The following is a 24,161-nucleotide window of genomic DNA, read 5'->3' on the forward strand; positions in this document are numbered from 1 at the left end:
AGTATCCAGACTTCCACTGGACAGACACGCTGGTTGTGAATTCAAACGGCTCACCTAGAGAACTCCACTGATTTATGGGTAATCCTTTTTCCTACTTTCCAGGGATACATTTTTCTTTCCCTTCGGTCTGAGATGATAGCTCATCGTTATCTGATTTCTTTCCAAAAACTTAGTGGCTTAAAGATGATTTATAATTCCTCCCATTCTATTCATCTGGAATTTGGTCTAGAACCTGCTGGGGTAGTTTTTCTATTCCACACAATGCCAGAGTATCCTCACTCTGCTGTTTCCAATGTCAATGGGCTGGGCTGAAGGCCTGAGAAGTCTTTCCTTACCTGCCTGGAGCTTCACTACTCATCCATGGGACTGACTGACTTCTGCAACTGCTTATTGTTTCATGAACATTGGGTTTTCTTTTACATGGTAACCAGCTTTCCCCAGAGACAGATTGATGCCACTGGGCCTCTGAAAGGCTAAGACCAGAACTAGCCAAACAATTTTTTTTACCACATTTTGCCCATCCAGGCAAATCACAAAGTCATCCCACACTCAAGAGGATAAAGAATAGTCTTCAACTCTCGATGAATGGAGTGTCGTGTGCATGCTAAGGAGCCAGGAAATAATCATGATCACCTGCAGAGACCACCTACCACATGCCTTTTATCATGTGTCTTTCTTAAAGGTATCATGTACTTGCTCATTGTTGATCTTAGAAATGCCCATCTTGTCCCAAAGAGGTCATCTATAAAAAGCAGCTCTCCTTTGCAGTCTCATTCTGCCAAGTTCTCATGCTACAGTCTCCATCCTGAGACCCAACATCTTGACATTGATCTCATTTTCCTGTTGTCAATATAAATCCAAATGTTGAACCCCAAATTAATTATTATTAAACCTTACTTAATTTTTCGTTTTGTTATGATAAGGCTATCATATGTATTATCATATGCATGATATATAATATATGTCTTATATGTTATCATATATATATATATCATATATATGTCTATATCATGAACATCAGATTTTTTTACATGATAACTAGCTTTCCCCAGAGACAGATGGAAGCAAAAGGCCTCTGAAAAGCTAAGACCAGAACTGGCCCATCACTACTTTTACCATGTTTTGACTATCCAGGCAAATCACAAAGCCATCCCAAACTCAAGATATAGATAGATAGATAGATAGATAGATAGATAGATAGATAGATAGATAGATAGATATAGATATATAATTATTATATTAAGATTAATTATAAATCATCTTTAAGTCACTAAGTTTTTTGAAAGAAATCAGATTTATATATATGAACTTGTATGTATGTATAATCATATATATGAGATATTATATATGTGATAGAATATACAGCTAACCTTTTTGACCAGGGTTGACAGTTTTTTTCTGCAAAGAGACAGATGGTGTTTTCGGCTTTTCGGCCTTACAGTCTTGTTGCAACTACTCAACCCTATCTTTTGCCAAAAGCAACTATGTTGCTAGAGTTTTCCTGCCTGGCCCACAGTCAGGACAAATCTCTGACACCCGCCAGTCCCAAGCCGCTTAAACTCGATCAAATAAACACAGAGACTTATATTGGTTTTAAACTGTATGGCCATGGCAGGCTTCTTGCTAACTGTTCTTACAGCTTAAATTAATCCATTTCTATTAATCTATACCTTGCCACGTGGCTTGTGGCTTACCGGTACTTTACATCTTCCTTGTCCTGATGGCGGCTGGCAGTGTCTCCCTCACCAGCTTCCTGTTCTCTCAATTTTTCTCTCTGTTAGTCCCGCCTATACTTCCTGCCTGGCCACTGACCAATCAGTGATTTATTTATTGACCAATCAGCAACACATTTGACATACAGACCATCCCACAGCACCTCCCCTTTTCTTTTTTTAAAAAGGAAGGTTTTAACCTTTACACATCTCCAAAGTCAGCTTGGTATATTTGGGAATTTGGGCGTAGCTTTTCTTACTACTTCCTGCTGGAGGGGGGCGCTGTATCTTCTGGGGAAACAAAGAAAATTTTAGGATCATGGAGTAGTCCGTGAGGCTGTATCATCTGAGCCAGTTGCCTTGAAACGGTTCTGGATGTTGGATCATCTGGGCCATGGTGTCATTGGAGACCTTTCAGGTGGTCTTGGCTGGTCAAACCTGATGTGTCTTAATCTGGAACAAATCCATAGCCTCTTGCTTTCTGTGGAAACAAAAGAGACTCTTTTCCAAAGCAACATATCCTTACATCCAAATTTTGAAGTCAAAGTATCTTTAAAATATACATACTGGTTTAACTCAGCTTCCTTTACAATCAAATATCTCTCTGTAGTTAAGAATCCCAAAGACAACACAATCCAGACTCTCTGTGTAATAGTCATCTCTACGTGGCTTATTTTTTATATTAATTTTACTGTCTCTTTAAAGACTTTATTTTTTAAAACCATGTATTTGTTTCTATACTGTATATATCACCTTTTTTGTCTCTTTCAAGCCTACGTATGTTTTACTCACATTTTAAACTATTACATCTGAATCTGTCTTATTGTGAATCTATTGCTTTAAGCTGCAGCAGCTGTGGCTGCTGGCTCCGCCCACCTCAGCTTCCCAACATGGCGGCAGTATGCTTACCGCCAGAAACATTAGGTGACTGTCCAGGCTGCCAGCTGTCTCCGTCTACTCTCGCAAGATTCCCGAAAGTTGCTTGCATCCATCTACCATTTCTCAGGTACCATTATATTCCTTCTCAGGTCTTTGATGGGATTGAAGACTAGCAGTTATAGTTACAACTTAGTAGATAGAACATATTAAGTATTAGATTCAGGTTCTTTAGGATAGGACACCTTTTGGAATGATCTTTGTAACATGCCATTTACCTATGCTCTATACTTCTCTGGACTTTAGTATGTGTTTCTTGCTTGATATTGTTTGCATTGGTTGTACTTCCATCTTATCTAGGTCATTATCCCTCATTATTCCTGGACAATATTTGATAACCATTCCTTTGTATATAGTCTTGTATTAGGTCAGAACTTTCTTATTTAGACAAAAAGGGGGAGATGTAGTGGGTAGCCATTCCAGCTTTGATCTGGAAGTTCCAACCCCCATTGAGACTTCGGCAACTGTCACGCCTACAAGGTGGGGCCAAGGGAGGCGCCTGGGGATCTGAGAGCTGGATCGGCAGGCGCTCTCTCTGTTGCGGGACCCTGGACTGGAGAGGTGGACCGAGCAGAGCTCCAGAGAACACCGCTGGACTGTGATACACCTTCCCCAGACTCCGCGACCTACCTATTCCTTAATTTGTAAGTTACGCCATTAAATAAATCTCCTTTTAACTACGTGGAGTGGCCTTAATAATTTCACCAATACAACTATACGTGTTACATGAATTTGCATGCTTGTGTTCCAATACATCTTTATTTACAAAAGCAGGCAAGTGGCCACACATTGTTTTGGGGCCATAGTTTGCTGTTTACTGCTTTAGACCAAAAAGATAAGTTTGCCTTTCAATCTATTTTTTCCAATGGTTAACTAATCACTTTTTATCAGAAACACACTTCTTTTAACCTATAACTGAAGGTATTAATGTGACCAAGAATAAAATATTCCTTTTATGCCCATAGTCATGAAAATGCAATACATCTTTAAAACATGTTTACAGGAAGTGTCTAAAGTAGCCACCAGATGTTCCTCCTGGTGACATGCTGCTTCTACCACTGCTTCCAGAGACCGGAGAGATGGCTTAGTACTTAAGAGGACTTGCTGCTCTTGCAGAGAACCCAAGTTCAGTTCCCATCACCCTCATGGTGGCTCACAACCGTCTGTCACTTCTGTTCCACAGGATCTGCCTCCTTGAGCACCAGGCATGCACATGGTGCACATACATACATGCAAACAAAACAGACACATAAAATAAAATACATTAAAAATGCTAATCACTGTCAGTGCTTTGATAAAGTACCTGGCAAGGCACCCTAAGGGAGAGTTATTTGGCTCACAGTTGGAGCTCAGCCCACCAGAAGTCATGGTGGTAGGAGCTTCAGGCAGCTGCTTCAGAGTCAGGCAGAAAGAGAAAGGAGTGCTGGTTTGCATCTTCTGATTCAGTTCAGAACCTCACAGGAATGGTGCCACCCACGGTTAGGGTAGGTCTTCTCACCTCAGCTAACCCAGTCTAGACACCCCTTCACAGGAAGGCCCAGGGAGTTATGTCCATGGTGACTCTAAATCCAGTCAAGTTGACAGTCAAGCCTAATTAATCATAACACTTTGCATCTAGTCTACAGGTTGACCAGGTCCCCTTTCCCATGCATCTGTCTGTCTGAGTCCCACCCCTTCATCTGGGTTTCTGTGTGTGTTTCTGTTTATAGGCTCACTGACTCTCATGTCCATCTTTGTGTAGTCTGTCTCCAGTGTTCAGCCTCTCTGTATGCATGTACCCTTCTCTTCTTCTTGCCCTCTCCCTCTGCCCCCTCTGTGTTGGTTTTGGTGTTTGTTTGTTTGTTTGTTTGTTTGTTTGTTTGTTTGTTTGAGACAAGGTCTCTCTATGTAGCCCTGGCTGTCCTGAGGCTCATTCTGTAGACCAGGCTGGCCCCACATTCACAGAGATGTACCTGCCTCTGCCTCCCACGTGCTGGGATTAAAGGTGTCCACCACCATACCAGGGCCCCTGCTTCTCTCTTGACTAATGTCAGGTAGATTTTTTTTCACTATTTACTTTTTAAAAAAAAAATTTCTGTTCTTAATTCTCAAAATAGATATGTTATGATATCTTTCAAATCTAAAAATCTTTCTATTATATAAAAAGAGATATGGCATGTAAATTGTTTAGCTTAGTACCTGGCACACAGTAAATACTTGGGGGTTGCATGCAGCCTTTTATCACTCTGTGACTTTCTAAGTAATTTTTCCCCTCACGTGGATCACAATTACCACCACACACACAAAAAAAGTAGATCTGTCTCCATCAGTAATACTTGGTTATTCTTTCTTACCTCTACCCAGGATATCAACTGTCTAAATCTTCTCTGTCCTTGCTCTGTTTATTTGGGGAATTACCAAAATTGGAGAATCCAAGACAACCAGGAGACTGTGCCCAGTGTGCCTTTTTGTGCAGCCATAAAGAGATACTGTAGGGCCTTCCCTAGCCCTCTGTCCACTCTGAAACTACGGATTGAACACTTGGTGTACACCAGATGGGAGAAGTGGACCCGGCAGGCATGTCCTGCCCTCTGGGCTCAGGGTCTACTGGGAGAAGCAGGCAATAGAGAAGAGAATGGGTAGCTACAGGAAAGAGGATCAGGAGTTGGGAGACAGAGAAGGGGTGATCTCTCTGAAGAGCTGCCTTTTAAGATGAGACCTAAGAGAGCAGAGGAGCCAGCTGTTGGGGCTAGTGGGAGGAAGGAGGATGAGCATGTATTAGGCAGGAGAGTCAGCCAGCAAAGTGGGCAGCAGGGGGGCCAGGCCCCAGACCCAGTGAAAGTCACTTTATTAGTTGCTTTTCTCATCACTGACAAAAATCTGACAGAAGAACTTAAGGGAAGAAAATTTCCTCTTGGCCAATAGTATCAGAGAATGACGTCCATCAAGGCAGAGACAATGTAGTGGAGTAACTTTATGGTGCAGGACAGAATGGCTAAGACTTGTTCACATTTTGGTGGATTTGAGAAGCAGAAAATAAGACCAGAAGGAGATCCTGGCTTAATCCTCCGAGGCCCACTCCCACCTCCAACAGCCATGCCCCCCCATCCCAAAAGTCCCACAGCCTTCCAAAACAGCACCACCTGCTGGGGACCAAGTGTTTGAGCACCTGAGCCTGTGAGGGACATTTCAGACTCAAACCACAGCAACTACCCAAGTTTCCTGTAGGTAGCTGGCACATACTGGCTTACATGTTAAAAAGATGCTTTGGACTATGGTAGGAGATCAGATCAGTGGGTCATGTGAGGGAACAGAGACACCCCAGGGATGGTGGCAAGCAGTCGGGGAGGAAAGAAAGAGCAAAGCTGAGATATTTTGGGAGGTAGAAATGACAAGATGGGCTGATGGATTAGATGGGAAGACGAAGGGGAGGGAGTTCTGAGGCTGATGCCAGGCTTCTGGTTTTAGTGCCTAGGTGCCCATTTAGGGGAGGGAGAGATGGAGCAATCAATAGTTCCATTCTGGACATGTTCCATCTCAGCGCATGAGGGGAGATGTCAAGTAGGCAGTCGAATATATGAGTCTGAGCCTGAGCTGGAGATATGAATTTAGGGGTTGTCAGTCATGGGAATGGATATGATCAGCTAGTAAAAGGAGAGAGAGAAGACAAGAGACTCGAAGGCCAGGCCTGGAGACTCCAGCCATCAGAGGGTACGAACAGGAAAAGGTACCCAACAGTGGAGAGAATGGAGTGGAAGTTGGAGAGAGAAGAAGATAAAGCAGGGCATAAAGCCCATTAAGGAGGCTGTCTATGGGAGAGTGGAGGGCAGCTGGGGGATGGCCACAGTGCCACTCACATCAAGAAGCCAAAGGTGGGCCGGGCGGTGGTGGCGCACGCCTTTAATCCCAGCACTCGGGAGGCAGAGCCAGGCGGATCTCTGTGAGTTCGAGGCCAGCCTGGGCTACCAAGTGAGTCCCAGGAAAGGCGCAAAGCTACACAGAGAAACCCTGTCTCGAAAAACCAAAAAAAAAAAAAAAAAAAGAAGCCAAAGGTGGTAAGAACAGACAGGGCCTCCCTCTATCTGAGAGCCACCAGTGACAGCAACTAGAGCAGCTTTATGGACCAAGGTTGGATGAGAAGATGAAATGCATGATGGGAAAGTGGAGACCACTTATAAAGACAGCTCTTTTAAACTGGGCGGTGGTGGCGCATGCCTTTAATCCCAGCACTTGGGAGGCAGAGCCAGGCGATCTCTGTGAGTTTGAGGCCAGCCTGGTCTACAGAGTGAGTTCCAGGAGAGGCTCAAAGCTACACAGAGAAACCATGTCTCAAAAAACAAAAACAAAAACAAAAAAGACAGCTCTTTCGAGACACTTGACTATATGGGGGAATCAATAAAGAAATCTACCTACAGAGGCCAAACAACTAAGGCCGGGGTGTTTGGGAACGAGAAATAGTAGCATGTTTAGAAACCAGCTACTTGATCACCGGGGAGGGAAAGGTCCCACCTCGGGTTTGTTGTGATTTTTTTTTAAATGATGTGAGCTTACAATTGTGTAACAATTCACAGTTTATCAAGTGTTGTCACACACACTCTGACACTCCTCAAGGCTGTCCTTTGAGGTGTGAGCAGCATTGAGCTACAGATGAGGAAGCTGAAAACTTAGAGGAACTGAGTGACGAGCTCAAGGTCATAGTCAGCATGTACCCCCAAGGCTGTGTTGGTCTAACCATGGCTAGCACACCCTTTGATATTAGACACCGTAGCTGCCTTTCCTGGCTCCACTTAACTGTGCTTCAAAGCCCCCTTGGACTTCCGCAGATGCCCAGTTCTCTCCAGCAAGCGTCAGAGAAAGGAAGCACGTGACCTCCATTTTTTGCCCAGGCTCCTCACTGTGGGGACTGACACCACAGAGGGACTGTGGATAAGTCACTTCACCTCTGTGCTCCAGTGGCCACATCTGTAAAATCGGGTTGCTAACAGGAGCAGCAGCCCAGGCTTATCATGAAGATGAAGCAGGATTTAAAAGTGCTTGGTACAGAGTTTGCAAATGAAGACTGCTCTCTGAGGGCTGCCCAGGATAGCTTTGATGTGTTCCTGCTTCACCTCTCCCCGTCTCCCTCTCCCCCTCACCTCTGCATATATGCCTTCATACCCTCACCTCTATACACACACACCCTCACACCCTTACCAACAAACACATATCATCACTTACACATATCCTCACCCCACACATATACCCTCCCACACATGTACCCTCCCACACTCCATACACACACAATCTCACTCAGAGACACAACCTTACTCTCACCCCTCTTACCTACACACACACACACACACACACACACACACACACACACACCTTGATCCCCATTACTACATCACCTCCACTCACCACCCTGGTCCCCTCACTCCCCTTCTCTTACCCCATCCTGTCTCCTCCATCTCCGTTCCTCACCCCCTCACCTCTCACCACCCTTACATCCACACATACCATCACTTTTTTTTTTTTTTTGGTTTTTCGAGACAGGGTTTCTCTGTGTAGCTTTGCGCCTTTCCTGGAACTCGCTTTGGAGATCAGGCTGGCCTCGAACTCACAGAGATCCGCCTGGCTCTGCCTCCCGAGTGCTGGGATTAAAGGCGTGCGCCACCACCGCCCGGCTCATACCATCACTTTTATCCTTACACCCCCACCTCTCATTCCTTCACTTTTCATTTCTCACCCCTCACCTTCCCATCCCTACCCCTCACCTCCACACATACCCTCTACCCCCCTCACCTTTCCTCCTCACCCTCACCCCTCCACCCCCTCTCCCCTAACCCCGTATCCCTGTGTTCTGTTTGTGAGTACCTTCTGCTGCTGCATGCTCTAGGCATCGCACACGCAGAGACTCACGGCCGTCTGGACTCCAGCAGCATGCACTTAATGAAGGGAGGGGTGTGGAAAGACACCTCTGCCCTCTCAAGAGCAGGCCAGGGCAAGACACTGCAGGGTATCCGGAAGAGAGAAGGTCACATCTAGTCTGGCAGGTGGGGTAGACTCCACACAGGAAGGGGCCGGCAGGGTGGGGAGAACATTCCCCACAGAGCAAGTGGCTGCAGCTGAACAAAGACACAGGCGCAGCCCGAAAGGGCAGGCCATCTTTGGGGGCTGGTGAGGAAGCAAGCTGTAACAACAGCTCTCTGGAGGGGTGGGAGCTTTTCCTGGGGAGGGGGGAACAACAGCTGTGGAACAACAACAGGGTGGCCTGACGGGAGGGAAAGGCTGGCCACAGGGAGCACGGCCCCAACACAGCCTTGCCCCGAGATTGTTCAGAACCCCACCTCAGAACAGACTTCATGTCTGTGATCCCTGGGGAGGTGTGACCAGACTGTCAGACCTCTTCCCATGCCCCATGTAGGTTTGGGGAGGTCCCTTGACAAGTACTAACTGTGTAACAATCAAGACTGACCCAGCCTATCTACTTCTCCCCACAATCCCCATAGGAGGCACCCTGAGACTAGCACCCCATGATCTTCCAAGAAGAGATGTACAAGGGCCACTTCACAGGATCAAGGAGCATGTGCCCACTCCAGCCACCCAGATTCAGGATAAAAGGGCTAGCTTCCAACATGTGGGGAGGCCATGTTCCCTCCCCTCCTGCTGGGTGGCTCCAGGGCATGGCAAACATCTGGGACACTCAAGAGGCAGCAGGGTAAAGAGGGTATCAATGCTGGACATTGTGTGAAGACTCCCCCACCACATCCCGGGAGAAGGACACTGGCTTTGCCCATCTTGTAAGCTTAGTCAGACCCCTGGGCTCACAGACCTGCCGGGCTGTCCCACTCCAGCTTGGAGATCGCCAAGTGTAAGATAGAAAGCCTCTACATGGAAACGTTCTGGTTTAATGTGAGAGGGCAGGTCCAGATGCACGCCCCGGAGCCACACTCTCGGTCTCCTCATTTGGTCCAGTTTCTATCCTATAGAAGGGAAGAGTGGAGTCTAGAGCCAAGCCACCACCCTAACTACAGCAGTTGGGGCCCCCATGAAGCAGCGGTCACAGAGCGGAAAGCACTTTGCAGACTATGTAGAATGCTGTTGCAATGCATGGTTCTTGTTACCTCCCCGCTCATGTGAAGCTCGTGGACATTCCTCAGGGCCATGACTTTGGGGAAGCTACCAGAGAAATAAACATGGACAGGCCTGGGCGGTGGCATCACAGGCAGCAGGGAAAGAGCATAGAATTCCTGCCCTGAAGAGAGAAGGTTGTGTGACCTTGGACCTCACTTCGCCTCTCTGACCCTCAGTTTCTTTTTCTGAAACACCCCCTACCTTTTTCTGTCTGGGTTATGTGGGGCTCGAGCAAGACAATGAATGGCAGTCCCCTTAGCGAGGCCGACATCCGATGAACACTGTGGTCTGACAAGGTGGACGTAGTGTGATAGAAGAGCAGAAGGCCTGGGACTTTCAGGACTAGTATTTAGCCCTCAAAAGTCACACCCCTGGGGGTCGGAGCCAGCTGCTGACAGTGCTAGAACCCAAGTGTTCTGTCTCTCCCACCCTGACGTGTCTTTAAAGGTAACGTTGCGCCCTTGATGTTCAGCTCCCAGACACACTTCATCAAGGTGTCTATGGCGCACCCTCCCCTCACCGGATGCTGACTCAGCCCCCATGAGCTCCATCTCCCCTTTCTCTCCATGGGTGCCAGAAGGCTCTTGGCCAGCCACCAGCATCCCCCAGACTTCACTGGCTTCTGGTGAAAAAGGAGAAGGCCAGGTTGGACCTGATTCAGGACTAAAATTTCTCCCAAAGACCTAGGCGAGCTGTCTGTTGTTCTCCCCGGTCATCTAAGTCAGCACGGCACTTCTCATGGGAGGCGCACTCAACTGTAAACACAGGCCAGCCGGCAGGCCCCGGTGAATGGGGCGTGTGTGGGTTTCTCTGGAGATCCTGGCAGGTCACTATTCTGGGCACGAGGCATCGTGCTCGGCCATGCCACCTGGGAAAATCTTGGGTACCCTCAATTTGGAAAGGTGATGGGAAGACACTGACTGAGGGACCCTTGAGCCCGCAGGACCTGGGTGCGAGCTCAGAGATTTCACTCAGCAAATACTTACTGAGCACCTACTGTGTGCCGGGTGCTGTTCTAGGTAGTAGAGCACAACGTGGAGGAAAGGTTCTACTCTGGTGGAGCCCACATTCCCGTGGAACCAGAGACAGCAGGGGAAGAGGAACAAGAAGACAGACTGGTAGAGCTGTGGGCTAGATGGGGACAGTGGAGGAAGAGGAAGTGGGGAGAGGTACAGATCATAAGGAGGGCTTGAGGGAGGAGGTGGGGGAGGGAGCCCGTTGTGTGGCTGTCTAGACCAGCATCCCACATGGAGGGTACAGCAAGGGCAAAGTCCCTAGAACAGACGCATGTCTGGGGCTTTGGTGTGACTAGGAGGCTGCATGGGTTCAGGAGAGACAGGCAGATTCAAACTCTGTACCAGTTCCCTAGAAAAAGATCCAGCAGGTTTGCCGGTTAACCCCCGGATGCATTGGTAATCTCTCGTCCCAGGTGCCATAGAGCTGGTGGTTCCTGCTAGCACACAGTTGTCTCAGCTCTCAACAACACAGGCTTCTCCAGGGACCACTCACAGGGGTGGGTGCTCCTGGGAGAGCAGAAGGAGGCCTGGGCCCAGGCACCCTCACTGATCAGGCAGACCTGATACTGTTTGCCCTCAGGAAGCACACACCACCTCTCTGAGCCTCAGTTTCTCTGACGGACCTCATCTGTTTCTCCTCTGTGAAGTGAGTGACTAGCAGCATGGCTTCCCATGCCAGCCTCCACCGGGATTTTGTTAGCTGTCAGTTTGTTAATGTTAAGTTAATGAGGTCATCAGCGGGAAATCGCCTTTTACGGTGAAATGGGCAAAGTAAATGTCCCGGAAGTGTTTCTTCAGCCAGGCCCTTCATTTAGGGATTGTCCCTAGCTGCCCACTCCCCTCAACCAGCCTGACCCTTGGATTGTTTTACATGGCTCTGATGCTCTTTTCTCTATCCTCACTTTCTTTCTGAGCTTCCTGAGACAAGGCTCCTTCCTGTGCATGCCAGGGACCAAGTTACTCGGAGCTGCAGTGGGCTTTGAGCCCATTGCCCTGCTCCAGTGAGCTGGGTGGACCCAGCCACTCACCCTCAAAATCCTCTCCCTGTTCCTTCTCCAGGTACAACGGCCCCAACCTGGTGTTGAAGTACGACCGAGCCCAGAAGCGGCTAGTGAACATTGCAGTCGATGAGCGCAGCTCACCCTACTACGCCCTGAGGGACCGGCAGGGGAATGCCATTGGGGTCACAGCCTGTGACATTGACGGGGATGGCCGTGAGGAAATCTACTTTCTCAACACCAATAACGCCTTCTCAGGTGAGGGTCAGGTTGTCGGTCTTCTTCCTGCCCCAGCTACCTCTTCCCTCCTCTGACAGCTTTTTCTCAGGCTGCTCTCTGCTGCCTCCAGGATCTCCCTGTGCTGGGCAGAGACCCCAGGATGAGCCTTCATCTCCTGTGATGGGGCTTGGATTTTCATCCTCGGGACCCTGGATGGGGACAGAGGGGCATGAAAAAGACAATCTTCTCCCTCAGACTGGTCATCCTTTTCTCCTGCAGCCTAAGACACCCTGCCCCCCTCCCCTCCTCCCCTCCTCCCCTCCTCCCTTCCTGCCATCCCACCACTGGTCCTCCAGCTCATCCCCACTCCCCTACGCCACTTCTGAAGTCAACAGATGTCCCTGGGTCATTCCCATGCTACCCCAGGCCTTTCTCAAATGCTCTGTAGTCCTAGAGTTTGCCTGTCAGCTTTTAGACTAGTGCAAGGGCTTCTCCCACTGAGGGGCCAGACTGAGCCTCTGGATGTCCGGGCAGTGATGGGGCCGCAACTCTGAGGGAGGCTGACCTTGAGTTCTCAGAGCTTCCTCCAGCTCTTTTCCTGCTGCCCCGTGCATCATCCCTGCTACCTGAGGGTCTCTGTTAATGCATTCTGGCTCCTCAGGTCTGGAGATGAGCCTGCTCTTTCTGACTGCTCCTGGACAGTGCTGACTACCAGGCGCAGATGGCCCAGAGACCACAGGGAAACTGATGTCCATCAGTCCAGTGGTGGTAATATAAAGAAAACCTCATGTGTGCCGGGCCCTGACCCCCAGCCCTCAGAGCTTTATTTCAGGCTGCCCACAGCACTCTGATTAAGAAGGAATTAGTAGTCTTACATTGAAGACACTGGGGTGCTAAGAAGCTTACTCACCTCGAAGTCCCTAGATTCAAACCCAGGGTCCCACCCCAATCTATCCTTTGCATCAAGACATGCTACAGCTCTTCTCAACCCTCTGTCCCCAGGGAACCTGGCTACAGTAGATACTCAGGATCTCAGAAGTTAGGGGCTATATTCTTGGGGCTGCACACCCTTACCCCTGACCCACATTTTCTCAGACCTAAACCGTACTCACTAATAAGCCCACTCCTGTAACATCTATAGAGCATCCTCAACCACAGCACCCCTTAGAGGTGAGGTTGGGTATGCACAGGACAGACTCTTGCTCTAACCTGTAGGTCAGATTTCCACAAACAAGCACTGTCCTGAGCTCTCCAAGGTCCCGGAGGCTACAGTGCCTGGCTACAGGACCTTGCCCCACAACACGCCCCATCAACACACACAGGCTTTCCCCAGCTGCCAGTCCCCATCCAGCATCCAGCCCAGGCTGCCCCTGGAGTTTGAATTCAGCCAGTTGCATGAATGGGAGGTAAAGAGGTTGGGGCCCTGTGCCAGGGGCTGGGGTGGGCGGGCTGGCTGGCTGGTAGCCAGTCTTGTGCCGCCAAGAAACAATGAGCCACAGCCCCGAGTGGTGTTTTATGGGTTTTCATCTCATCTTGCCACCGAGTGAGGCCTGAGAGATGGTAATTATCCCAACACAAATATCAGGGCATGATTACCCAGCTGGATTTACTGCCCTCTCTCCACCAGGCTGAGATTGGATTAGGACGCGATTAATTGATGGGCTGATCAACTCTTTAATGTGGGGCAAGGTCAGGAAAAGATCAGAGTCTAGAATGCCTGCAGAAGGGACAGGTCCCCAGGAAGGCCCTGGAAGGCTAGGAAGCAGGAACGGGGACAACTGTTCTAACTGGACTCTGCCGGCAGGATGCCAGAGAAGGGAAAGCTTCCCCCAAGCCAAAGCACCTGGAGGAGACCCTAGGGCCGTCTCCGAGGCAGCAGCCCCTCCCGTTCTCTTGGAGCACTCACTGTGAATCCCAGAGTAGAGGCTCTGTAGAGTTTCCTGTGGGGGAGGGGGTGTGACAGCCTCCCGCTGAGCTGCCACAATCAAACAAGGCTGGAAGTAGGCTAGGACCCCGTTATCAGACTGTGACACTCAACTCTCATGTCCACACTGCAGCCCAAGACGATGGTTACTACCTGGGAATCATGCCAGTTCTGCGTTAGCCAAACAATGAGGGTCCCCCACAGATGTACCCATTTCCCGGACAAATTGCTAGTGACCACCTACTATGTGCCGGCACTGTTCTAGGCACCGAGGATGCCTCAGTGTGTGGAACACAGGAGTCCGTCTTCCAGAGGTCTGTGTTTTCCCCAGTAGAGCTTGTAGCTTCTCTCAGCATCCGCCATCCTCTCCCAGTCCCTGATCTCTAAGACCCATGAGAGAAAGCCCCTATATTGGTTACTGTGACTCCCAGTGGCCCCAGCCAGGTCTTTACTGTCCCAGGAGCTTAATTAAAATTGAATAATAATTAAGTCTCAGGAAGAAAAGGTGAATGAGCCACTGCCTAAGAAGAGGAAAGCTAAAAGAGATGTCAGGGGGAGGCAGGCCACACAGAAGACCTGGCTGTAGGAGAGGGGTACCAGGACACCTGGAGGGGCAGAGGCAAGGACAACAGTGCCCAGCGGCCTCAGCCCCGAGTGTACACCTCCCGATGACCTTCTGTGGGTTTGAGGGATGTCTGTGGGTTTGAGTTAATTTTGTAGTTGAGTGATCCATTGATTCATCAACAGGGGGTGGGCACGGAGCAGGGGCATTTGTGCCATCTCAGCACTTCCTTGGGTCCAGCCCAGACAGCACTCAGCCATCGCCACCCTGCCCTCTGTGGCGGTCCTGAGAGCTTCTCTGGGAGCCTTAGCCAGCCAGTGAAGTCATGTGGCCTGTGGGGTGTTGACAGTCTCTCCCTCAGCCAGCTTTCGGGATGGTAGCACTGAAGTCCCTGGAAGCCTGGGTGCCTGCAATGCCCTCTGGGAGTCAGCCCATGCAGACTTTCCTGGGTGACCCTAGACAAGATCTTGACCCCTCTGTGTTCACTCATCTGTAGAACAGGAACCACAGGACCTGATAAACTCCTGCCTCCAGAGGCTCCAAGACCGTATTCAAGGTCCTTCTGGTTACCTGCCACCTTCCCGGTGCAGCCAAATTGCTGGGCTAGCCTGCCCCTGTTTCTCCCACTTTCTACAGCTTTGCCTGAAGTTCAAACTTGCTATTCTTTCCGCCTGGAACGCTTTTCCTGCTGATTTCCCCGGGACTCACCCTTCAAATAAGGTCTCTCTCAGCACCTCGTCTCAAATTATGCCCTGTCTCTTTAGCTGGCTTACTTGCCTCCTGCCTCTCACTCCTGTCTGAAAGAGGGTCGTAGGCTAGCTCTGTCCGGCTCTTTGTCACTTCGTACCCCGGAGCCCATAGAGGTACCTGTCACTTAGCATCAAATACAGACTCTTGAGTGGACAACTGGAATCAAGGGTGATTTGCCAAACAACCCTGACAGCGTGGGGTGATGCTGTGGCAGATGGGGGTCCCAACGGGGCTTGGCTCAAGGCTGGAGAGCTGGAGAGGGACCAAGAGAAGAGGAGGACTAACCACACTCCCAAGAAGGCCAAGGCCTGGAACCCCACGTGTGCTGAACTGACCTGGGAAAAGACCAGCCAGGGTGCTCCCACGGGGGTGTGCACAGGACAAGGAGGGGTCGAGAGGCAGCCAGAACCTCCCTCCACAGAGCCCGGGACCTCCTGAAGTTCTTGGGCAGAGTCCTCCCCATGGAGATCCCACCCTGACCCACCCTGGCTACTTTACCACCTAGCTCTGACGGGTAGTGTGCTGGTGGGCGGGTCAGCACCAACTATGGACCCCTCATTTACTTTCTTTTCACCCACTCAGTAACGAGCATCCGACTTCTGTGTGCATGGCACTATTGCAGTCCACATTCCGGGAGACTCCTTGGGAGGTCCCACACCGGCACTTATTTCTGTGACTCCCCTTCGAAAAGTTCACAGCCGTGTTTTTGGGTGTGTCTTGTCTTCCTCCGAAGACCTCTATTTTAACCCTTATGCCTGAACCTATATTAAAATATCTCCGTTAAACCCCAGCTCTGCCTCATAGACCTCCCCCTCTGGTGCACACAGCATGCCCTGATCACAGATCTGCTGTTCGCATTTCCAGTACACTTTGGATATTAGCTCACAACAGCATACAGAAGGATCTCACATTCTTCTATGGCTGTATAGTACTCCTGTGTATAGACTTGTCATTAGTGGAATCACTCCTCTATGGGGAAACACCGAGATTGCTTGCAATTCTTTTCTCCTTACAAAGAATGTCACTTAATGAACGAGTCCGTACAATCCACCATTTCCCATGATTGCGCAGATATTGGTAAGATAAGCTTACAGAAATGTAGTGACTGTGTCAAAGGAATATACACATATAGCTCAGAGTGCAGATGGCCTTCCCTGGGGGCAGCGCTTACCACACTGCTTCCATGTCCGATGAGCAAACACTTGCCAAGGCTTACCAACACAGTGTTCCATCAATTGTGTTTTCAGTATTTGCCAATCTGAGAGGGAAAAAATTGATTTCCAAGTGTAGTTTTAATTTTCATTTTTCTTAAATGAGTGAGGCTGAGAATATTTTTATACATTTGACTCTCTTGTCTGCTCCTAGCCTTTGCCCATTTTTTTTCCTATTGACTATTGGTCTTTTCTTATTGATTTGGAACACCTCTTTATAAATTAGGAAAATTAGCCCTTTGTCTGAGACACACGTTACGGTTGGTCTCCCTGGTTTGTCTTGTTTCTCTTGTCTTTGCTCCTAGTGGGTTCTGAAACCCACTGTGAAAACTTTCACTATCACACGCTCAGATTGCTGACTCTCCCTTTACAGCTTGTGAGCTGTGTCGCACCTAGAGGGGCCTTCTGCAGGGACACTGGTAACCTCCCAGGTGTCAGTTACCAGCTAGAGAGAAGGAGGAGGATCTGGGCAGGTTGCACTTCCAGCCTCCTCTGCCTACACAGCAGATGGGCCATCTGCTCTCTAGAGAGGCACCCCTCCTTCAGCCAGGCCGACTCCAGCTGCACCCAGAGGGCCTGCACCTCACTCCCCATGGTGTGATGCTGGGCTGGCAGCTTTGGGATCAGCTGGAAACTCAGAAAAACACAGGTTCTCTCCAGCTTGACCCCACAGCTGCTAGCCCAGAACCCATTTGCAATCTTCAGGAGCTTCCTGTGCCCCATGAAGTCCAGGGGGTGTATGTTAGTGTATGTCATCTCATTTATTTCTGAGTCTCCACCCTTTTCTGCCAATCCTCCCTGAAATGAATTCTCGGGTCTCTGCATCCCCAGCCTACTTTCCCTTAGATTCAGAGTCCCGGTTCTCAGCTGTCCCAGCTTGGCCCCATTTCAAAGATGATTTCAGAAACTGTATGCTCCCTGGCCAGCCTGTATTGTGCCCCATCCCATGTGGCCAATGAGCAGAGTGCCTGGAGAGAGGCTGCCAGAGCAGCACCATAGAGTACGGAAAAACACCAGGTGTTGTGACACTTGTCTGTGGTCTCAGCACTGAGGAGGCAGAGGCAAGATCAGGAGTTCAGGGTCATCCTTAGCTACACAGTGAATTTTGAGGATAGCCTGGGCTATATGAGAGCGTGTTTTCAAAAACGAAAACTGGAGACTAGGGAGATGAATCAGTAGAGTGCTTCTGAGTTCAATCCCCAGAACCCACATAAATAAGTCAGGTCCCAACACCAGGAAGGTAGAGACAAGCAGATCCCTGGGGCTCACTGGCTAGGTTTAGCCCACTAGGCATGCTCCAGGCTGGAAAGAGACCCTGTCTCAAGAGGAAAACAAAACAAAACAAAAACCAAAGTGGACAACTCCTGAGGAATGACAGCCAAAGTTGTCCCCTGACCTACACATGCACCACACACACAAACACTCGTGAATATTGGGTCCCAGAGTTCATCACCGTGGTCTTAGCTGAGGACCTGGAGCTTTTCCCACTAGCCTCGTAACACTGGGTGGGAGGGCTGTGCCACCTCATGCCAGTTTGGAGCTGGGCATTGCCATCGCTCAGCAGCTGTACGACTTCAGGCACAGGAGTACCTGAGCCCCAGTTTGTCTGTGTGGCCTGAATCGTCTTGGGGAGATTCTGGAGGAGGCTAAGGATGCTGGCAGAGGCACCCTGCAGAGTCTCCCTCTTCACTCTGGGGTAGAGGGAGGAAGAAGGGGCCAAGAATTCTACCAGGGACCCTGTGAGCCTAAGTTCATTCTTTTGAAACACATGCTTTGTCTGAACTAGTTCTCTGTCCCCTGGGGCCATCACTGCTCTGCTGGCTCTCCATTGACTAAGTCTTGTGAGGCATTTGAAACTTAATGTCACAGTTGCCCCCTGGGATGCGGTTTGTTGAGGACTGGCCTGGTCATGCCCTATAATTCCCTGGAGGAAGGGGAAGAACTGGACAGAGATGATCTTATTGTTTATGGTACTTATCCTGTGCTGGTTTATTGGAAGCACTTTGCAGACATTGACTTATAACTGCCTGATGGAGAGGCAGCCATTCCCATTATCCCATGTCATAGCTAAGAGAAGGACAAGTCCGTGGCTCCCTGAGATCAACCCACAAAGGGATGTTCCTGGCTGTCACACAGCCACCCAGCTGTTTGGTGGTAACCTTTGTGCCTAAGAGCTCCCAGACTCACCTCTGTGACACTGACCTCCAGAGACCCCCCCTACCCCTGGACATCCTTCTCCTGGGCCCCACTCTTTCAGTGTCTCCTCCAGGGACTCAGGAGAGCTTCCTTCATCCTCCCACATTCCTGACAGTCCCTCCTCTTTCTGAGTACCGGCCCACTTTGGTGTGGGGCCCCGGGGCAAAGTGCAGCTACAGGGAGCCAGGAGGCAAGGCCCACCTCAGCAGTGACTTGGGCCAGGGGCCAGGGCTGGGTGTTTATTGCCTGTGCCATCGACCCGCACGGCTTGCTGTTTATCTGTCTTCCTGACACACCTAATTACCCAGGTTGCAGCTGCCAGCGCGTTTGCTCTTCCTAAATCACGGGCTCCCAACCCTCCTGTCGCCCAGGCCTCCAGGCCTCTGCCTGCAGAAGGGCTGCCATTGATTTTACCGTTCCCGTTTATGATCTACAAGGCTCCACATCGCTGTTGCACATTTTACCTTAATTAGTTTATTCTTCTGGGCATCTCTGGTGAGCCTAGAAGCCATGAGACCCAGTGAGGATGGACCAACGGTACAAGATACCCAGATTCCTTGGCTCCCAAGCCCAAAGCCTGTTCAGACTTGAGCAGCCTAGACGGTGACTTGCTAAGCCAGAGCCAGCATAGCTAATGGACAGGTCTCCAAAGAAGGGTTCCATGGCCACGTACATCTGGGAGAGGCTAGGCTCAATAAAATTAAGTAGACAATTTGTTGCAATCTTTTCAAAGTTTTAATAAGTTGATATCTATTGAGAGGCTTCAAAGGTTGGGCAGATACAGTCTTTCCCCGACTTGGAGGATGGTGGAATTCTTCCTCCACGTTGCTCAGAGAAACCAACATTGCCCGCCCAAGCTTTGGTGGAACGTATTTGATGTCACTTCAGGAAGTGGGTAGGAGAGTTAAGTGAACCCCAGTGTGAATGAGATGGACAAGGGTTGCTCTCTGCTGGGAAAGGCTAGAGACCTGTAGGGGCTATCTTCAGACCCACCCCAACCCCCCACCTCACCCTTGGCATCTGAACACACTGACAAGCTGCTGCTGCCTCACATAGCCCCAGTGATGGCAGCTACACCCTAAGTCATTGTCCACAGATCTGAAATCCAGAACATTCTGGAAGCCTCCAGCACTTTTTTTTTTTCCTTAAGTTTGTGGAAAATTCACTAGATAACAAAACCTGTCCTGAGCTGATGTGAGCTATTTATAAGCTTTATTTATCCCACTTAATGTGAATATTCATGTTTCACTGCAGAAATATTAATGTGTTTAATTATGGGGTGCCACCCCCAGTCCCTGCTGGGGGTGTTATGTAATCAACAGTGTTCGTACCATGTTTCCTTCCTAGAAGATGAAGGAAGAATCTGGGTTTCTAAACACACTGGGCCCCGAGGGATTTCAGTGAGGGGCTGTGTCCCTGCGGGGGTGCAAAGCTATCACTATGTGCTCTCATCCTGTCTGACCTGTGACCAGACCACATACGTGTCTTCACACGACTGCCACAGTGACACTGTGAGCGAGGACAGCTACTACCTGTCATTCTCAGACGAGGAAAGTGAGGCTGGAAAGGGATAAGGAACTTTCCAGAACCTCAGACTACACGCATGTGAGCAAGAGCATACACACCACACACACACACACACACACACACACACACACACACACACACACACACACACCATGGCGTGCCTCCCAAGACACAGCAGCCTTGTGCAGACCTGACTCCTCAGAAGCCCCCACCTGAAAACACCCTGCACTAGTCAGCCTCCCTGCTCCTCGCGTGGGTGTTCTTCTGAGGAAGCCACCTGGTGGGCTGTGTACACAGTGGTGCCACCTGCACACATTCACACATGCATCTACACTCCATCACACGCCCTCATACACTTGTCTGTATTCTCACACATCCATTCTCAGTCTCCCACCAGTGCACACTTGCTCCTGTGAATTCTGACACACTCAACTACACACATTCTCATGCTCACACTGACTCAAACTCATCCTGAACACTCTCACTTTCACTCACACTCATTCTCACTCATGCTCCCACATTCACTCTCACCTGTACACCTGAGTCTTGCACACTTACCCATTCTTGTGCTTGCAGTGATTCTTACTCTAACACACTTGTGTTCACATCCACACTCCCAGAATCACTGACTGACTACCAAGCCTGTGAAGTGTGAATCTGAGCAAGTAGCTCATCTTTAAAATGGGGAAGTCAGGGACTGGAGAGATGGATCAGTGGTTAAGAGCACTGACTATTCTTCCAGAGGATCTGGGTTCAATTCCCAGCACCCACATGTCAACTCACAGCTGTCTGTAACTCCAGTTCCAGGGGATCTGGCATCCTAAACACCAATGCACATAAAATAAAAATAAAGTTTAAAAAATGGGGAAATCATTTCTGCCTAATACAAGCTATTTTAGGGGACATTGTACCAAGCGTTTAATGTACAGCATCTCCTTCATTCCTCATAGAGAGCTTGAATGTGGTTACCGTCATCCCATTTACAGATAAGAAAACTGAGGCTTAGAGATGCTGAGAAACCTGCCCAAAGTCTAGAATCTAGGTCTGAGATTGGAACTTTTGCTCACTGATTCTAAACCCCAGGCTTATAATCACTGCTCCATGCCATCTTCCCCATGAGCCTCTCTCCTGGGGCCAGCCAGAGTCAAGTTCACAACTGGGAGCAGAAAGGAGCCTTGCCTGCAGAGGACCTCCTTGCATCTAACCACCTGACCTCTGGCCCCAGCCACCTCGTGGCAAATACCAGGAGACAGAACCAGAGACTCCCTGTCCCCTGCCCACTGTCTACCCACCATCCTTTCTTCCTCTCTCCAGGTGTGGCCACGTACACAGACAAGTTGTTCAAGTTCCGTAATAACCGGTGGGAAGACGTCCTAAGTGATGACGTCAATGTGGCCCGTGGAGTGGCCAGCCTCTTTGCCGGACGCTCGGTGGCCTGTGTGGACAGGACGGTGAGTGCAGGGACACATGAGGGCCTGGGAAGAAGCAGAGGGACCCCTTGATGTGAGAACCAGGAGAGGACTCCTCAGGTAGACATCTCCTTGTGGAATAGTGACAACCACCTTGAGGACAGAACCCAGGGCTGTCCCACCTTGGTAGCTGCCAATGTCCCACACAGAGTAGAAGCAAAATACTAAGAACCAAGGCTTCAGGATGAGTGAAATCATATCTATCTCTTGTGCAACCCTCCCAGTGACCTGACCCCGTGGAAGCAACAGAGGGGACATGATCATGAATATCAGATTCTTAGGGGAGGGCAGAGGCTCAGCTTGGAGCAATGGCTTAGCTGGGGACCCAAAATAGATCAGTGACATGTCTAGGACATGCAGCAAAGTCCAGTACCGAATGGGGTGCTCCTTCATTCGTTCAACTAATACTAAATGCCCCGGTGAGGAAGGCACTGAGTTATGTGACCTCCTGTACACATTTATAGAACATTGAAGGTGTGACGGGAGTGCAAAAGTGGTCAAGGTAGGGTTGCCTGAGTGTTCTAGAACCTTAGTTCATCAATGGTTCCATGAACACCTTCCTAGTACATCCTACCCAGAGGTATTCAACCCAAAACATGGGGAGGTTTGCCTGAATGGAAGTGGAGAAAGGGGCTGCCTTCCGTGACCTGAGCTAGGTCCCAGCAGCCCGAGACAGACTTCTGGAGAAGTGGTTTGTCCCTCCTGTCACCTGGTCCCCTGCCACCCACCTGCTCGGCTCTGTAACAATAATCACTGCACTGGGGTCCCAGCTGCTGCCCTGCTCCATAGGGGCTGAAGCCCGGGGGGGGGGGGGGGGGGCTCCAACTTTGGATTGAGATGGCACAGAGGGATTGGGGATTCAGTGTGAATGTTCGCAGCAGGGGCCTCCAGGCCTTGGGGGAAGGCAGGTGCCAGGTATAAATATTTATTTCTTAACAAGCTGGTACTGGGAAGAGAAGCCAAGCTGGGCTGTGAAGCCACATTTAGCCCTGACCTGAATCCATGCCACCTGGACTCCTGCCTGGTGGGAGGGGACAGTGAGGTGGGTCTAAAGTCCCGAGAGCATGGAGGGCCATGGGTTTCAGGTCTGGTCACAGCTGGGGATCTTGTCCACATGCCTCCTGCTTCCCGCCTCCCTGGTCAAGGCTAAGCCTCCCACACTGGCCTAAGTAAGAAGTTCCCCCAGAACTGGAGGGAGGAGCTGAAGGTTAATCACAGAGATGCTCTCTATGTCCCAGCAAGGTCATCCACACACTGGCGTTTAAACACAAGACAAAGGACTGTGTAGGAGGCAATGGGAAAGGGGCCAGCACCTCAGCACAGTGGGTGATGTGCAGAAGCTGCCTGCTCCCCACAGGGCCTCACTCCGTCCTCCCAGGCCTTGGAGAACTGGGGAAAAAGCCTTTCAGTGGGTCACCACGAGGGGAAAAGGTGCTTTCTGAGTCCACCACCTTGGCCATTCCTGGAGCCTATGAATTGTGAGGAATGAGCTGGGAGAGGCCAAGGCCCGTGTGGAAACTACAAGACAGGGATGCAGTGTGGCATAGGAAACACAAGAGCAACAATGAAGGACAAGAGACAAAGGCAGCCTCCGCTTGCGCAGCTAACCATGCACGGAGTCCCGTGCACAGGACTCCTCTTCCAGAACCTTTACAATAGCCCACGAGGTACCAGCTACCATTATCACCTTCTACAGATATGGAAATTAAGGCTTGGAGCAATTAAATAACTTGACCTTGGTCACATAATAAATGGCAGGCACAACTGGGAATTGAACTCTGCCTGCCCCAAAACAGCACACGCCTCTTCATCCCTCAGCTACCCTGGCTCTGGGTACAGTGATAATAGACGGACGTCTCTAACCCAGGCGTTCTGGAAGCTCCACTCAAGCCAACTTCACTTGGCCCCACAGCCCCCACCTGGGGGGTTGGTCTTATGGGTCAGTGGTTCTGAAAGTGTGGTCCCCAGACTGTTGTTGGCATACCCAGTGTTAGGAAGGAAGATTCAGAGGCTACGGAGATGACTCGGCAGGTAAGAGTGCTTGCTGCCCAAGCCTAAGGACCTGAGTTCAAATCCCCAGAAGCCTTGTAAAAAGCCAGGCATGGTTCTGCAGGCATTTGTAATCTGGTCCTGTGGGGTTAGAGACAGGAGGATCTGTGGGGCTTGCCAGCCACCAACCTAGCTCCGGGGCCAATGAGAGATCCTGTCTCAGGAGAACATTGTGGACAGTGACAGAACAGGACACAGGATCCCTCCTCTGGACTCTGTGCGTGCACTAGTGTGAACAGACCCTGTCTGCTCTATCCCTCAGACCAGCTCAATCAGAAATGCCAGGGATAAGACCCAGAGACACGGTTCAGTTCAGGGGACCTACAGGAGGTTGTGATGTGTGATCAGGGGAGTATGTCACTGGCCCAGCCATGCACCCCTACTCTGCTCTGCTCCAAACCTGGAGCACCCTCCTGCCCTTTTATCTCATTGCACTCACTCACCTTCCTGGATCGAGCTCAAAGCTGATCTCTTACAGGAAGAGTCCCCTGGTCAATAAT

General features: G+C 50.0%; 1 protein-coding gene across 2 annotated transcripts in view; it reads left to right on the top strand.

The window, feature by feature from the left end:
- Crtac1 (cartilage acidic protein 1) overlaps window positions 1-24,161 on the top strand; it is a 145,643-nt gene that overhangs the window by 83,887 nt on the left and 37,595 nt on the right. For both annotated transcript variants that reach the window (XM_052761091.1, XM_052761090.1), the window contains exons 3-4: window positions 11,816-12,012; window positions 21,458-21,594. In XM_052761091.1, coding sequence (XP_052617051.1) covers window positions 11,816-12,012; window positions 21,458-21,594 — 334 coding nt within the window. The remainder of the gene's footprint in view (window positions 1-11,815; window positions 12,013-21,457; window positions 21,595-24,161) is intronic.

This window comes from Peromyscus californicus, unplaced genomic scaffold, assembly GCF_007827085.1.
Source record: "Peromyscus californicus insignis strain IS unplaced genomic scaffold, ASM782708v3 Scaffold_4__1_contigs__length_199733344, whole genome shotgun sequence".
Classification (NCBI taxonomy): Eukaryota; Metazoa; Chordata; class Mammalia; order Rodentia; family Cricetidae; genus Peromyscus; species Peromyscus californicus.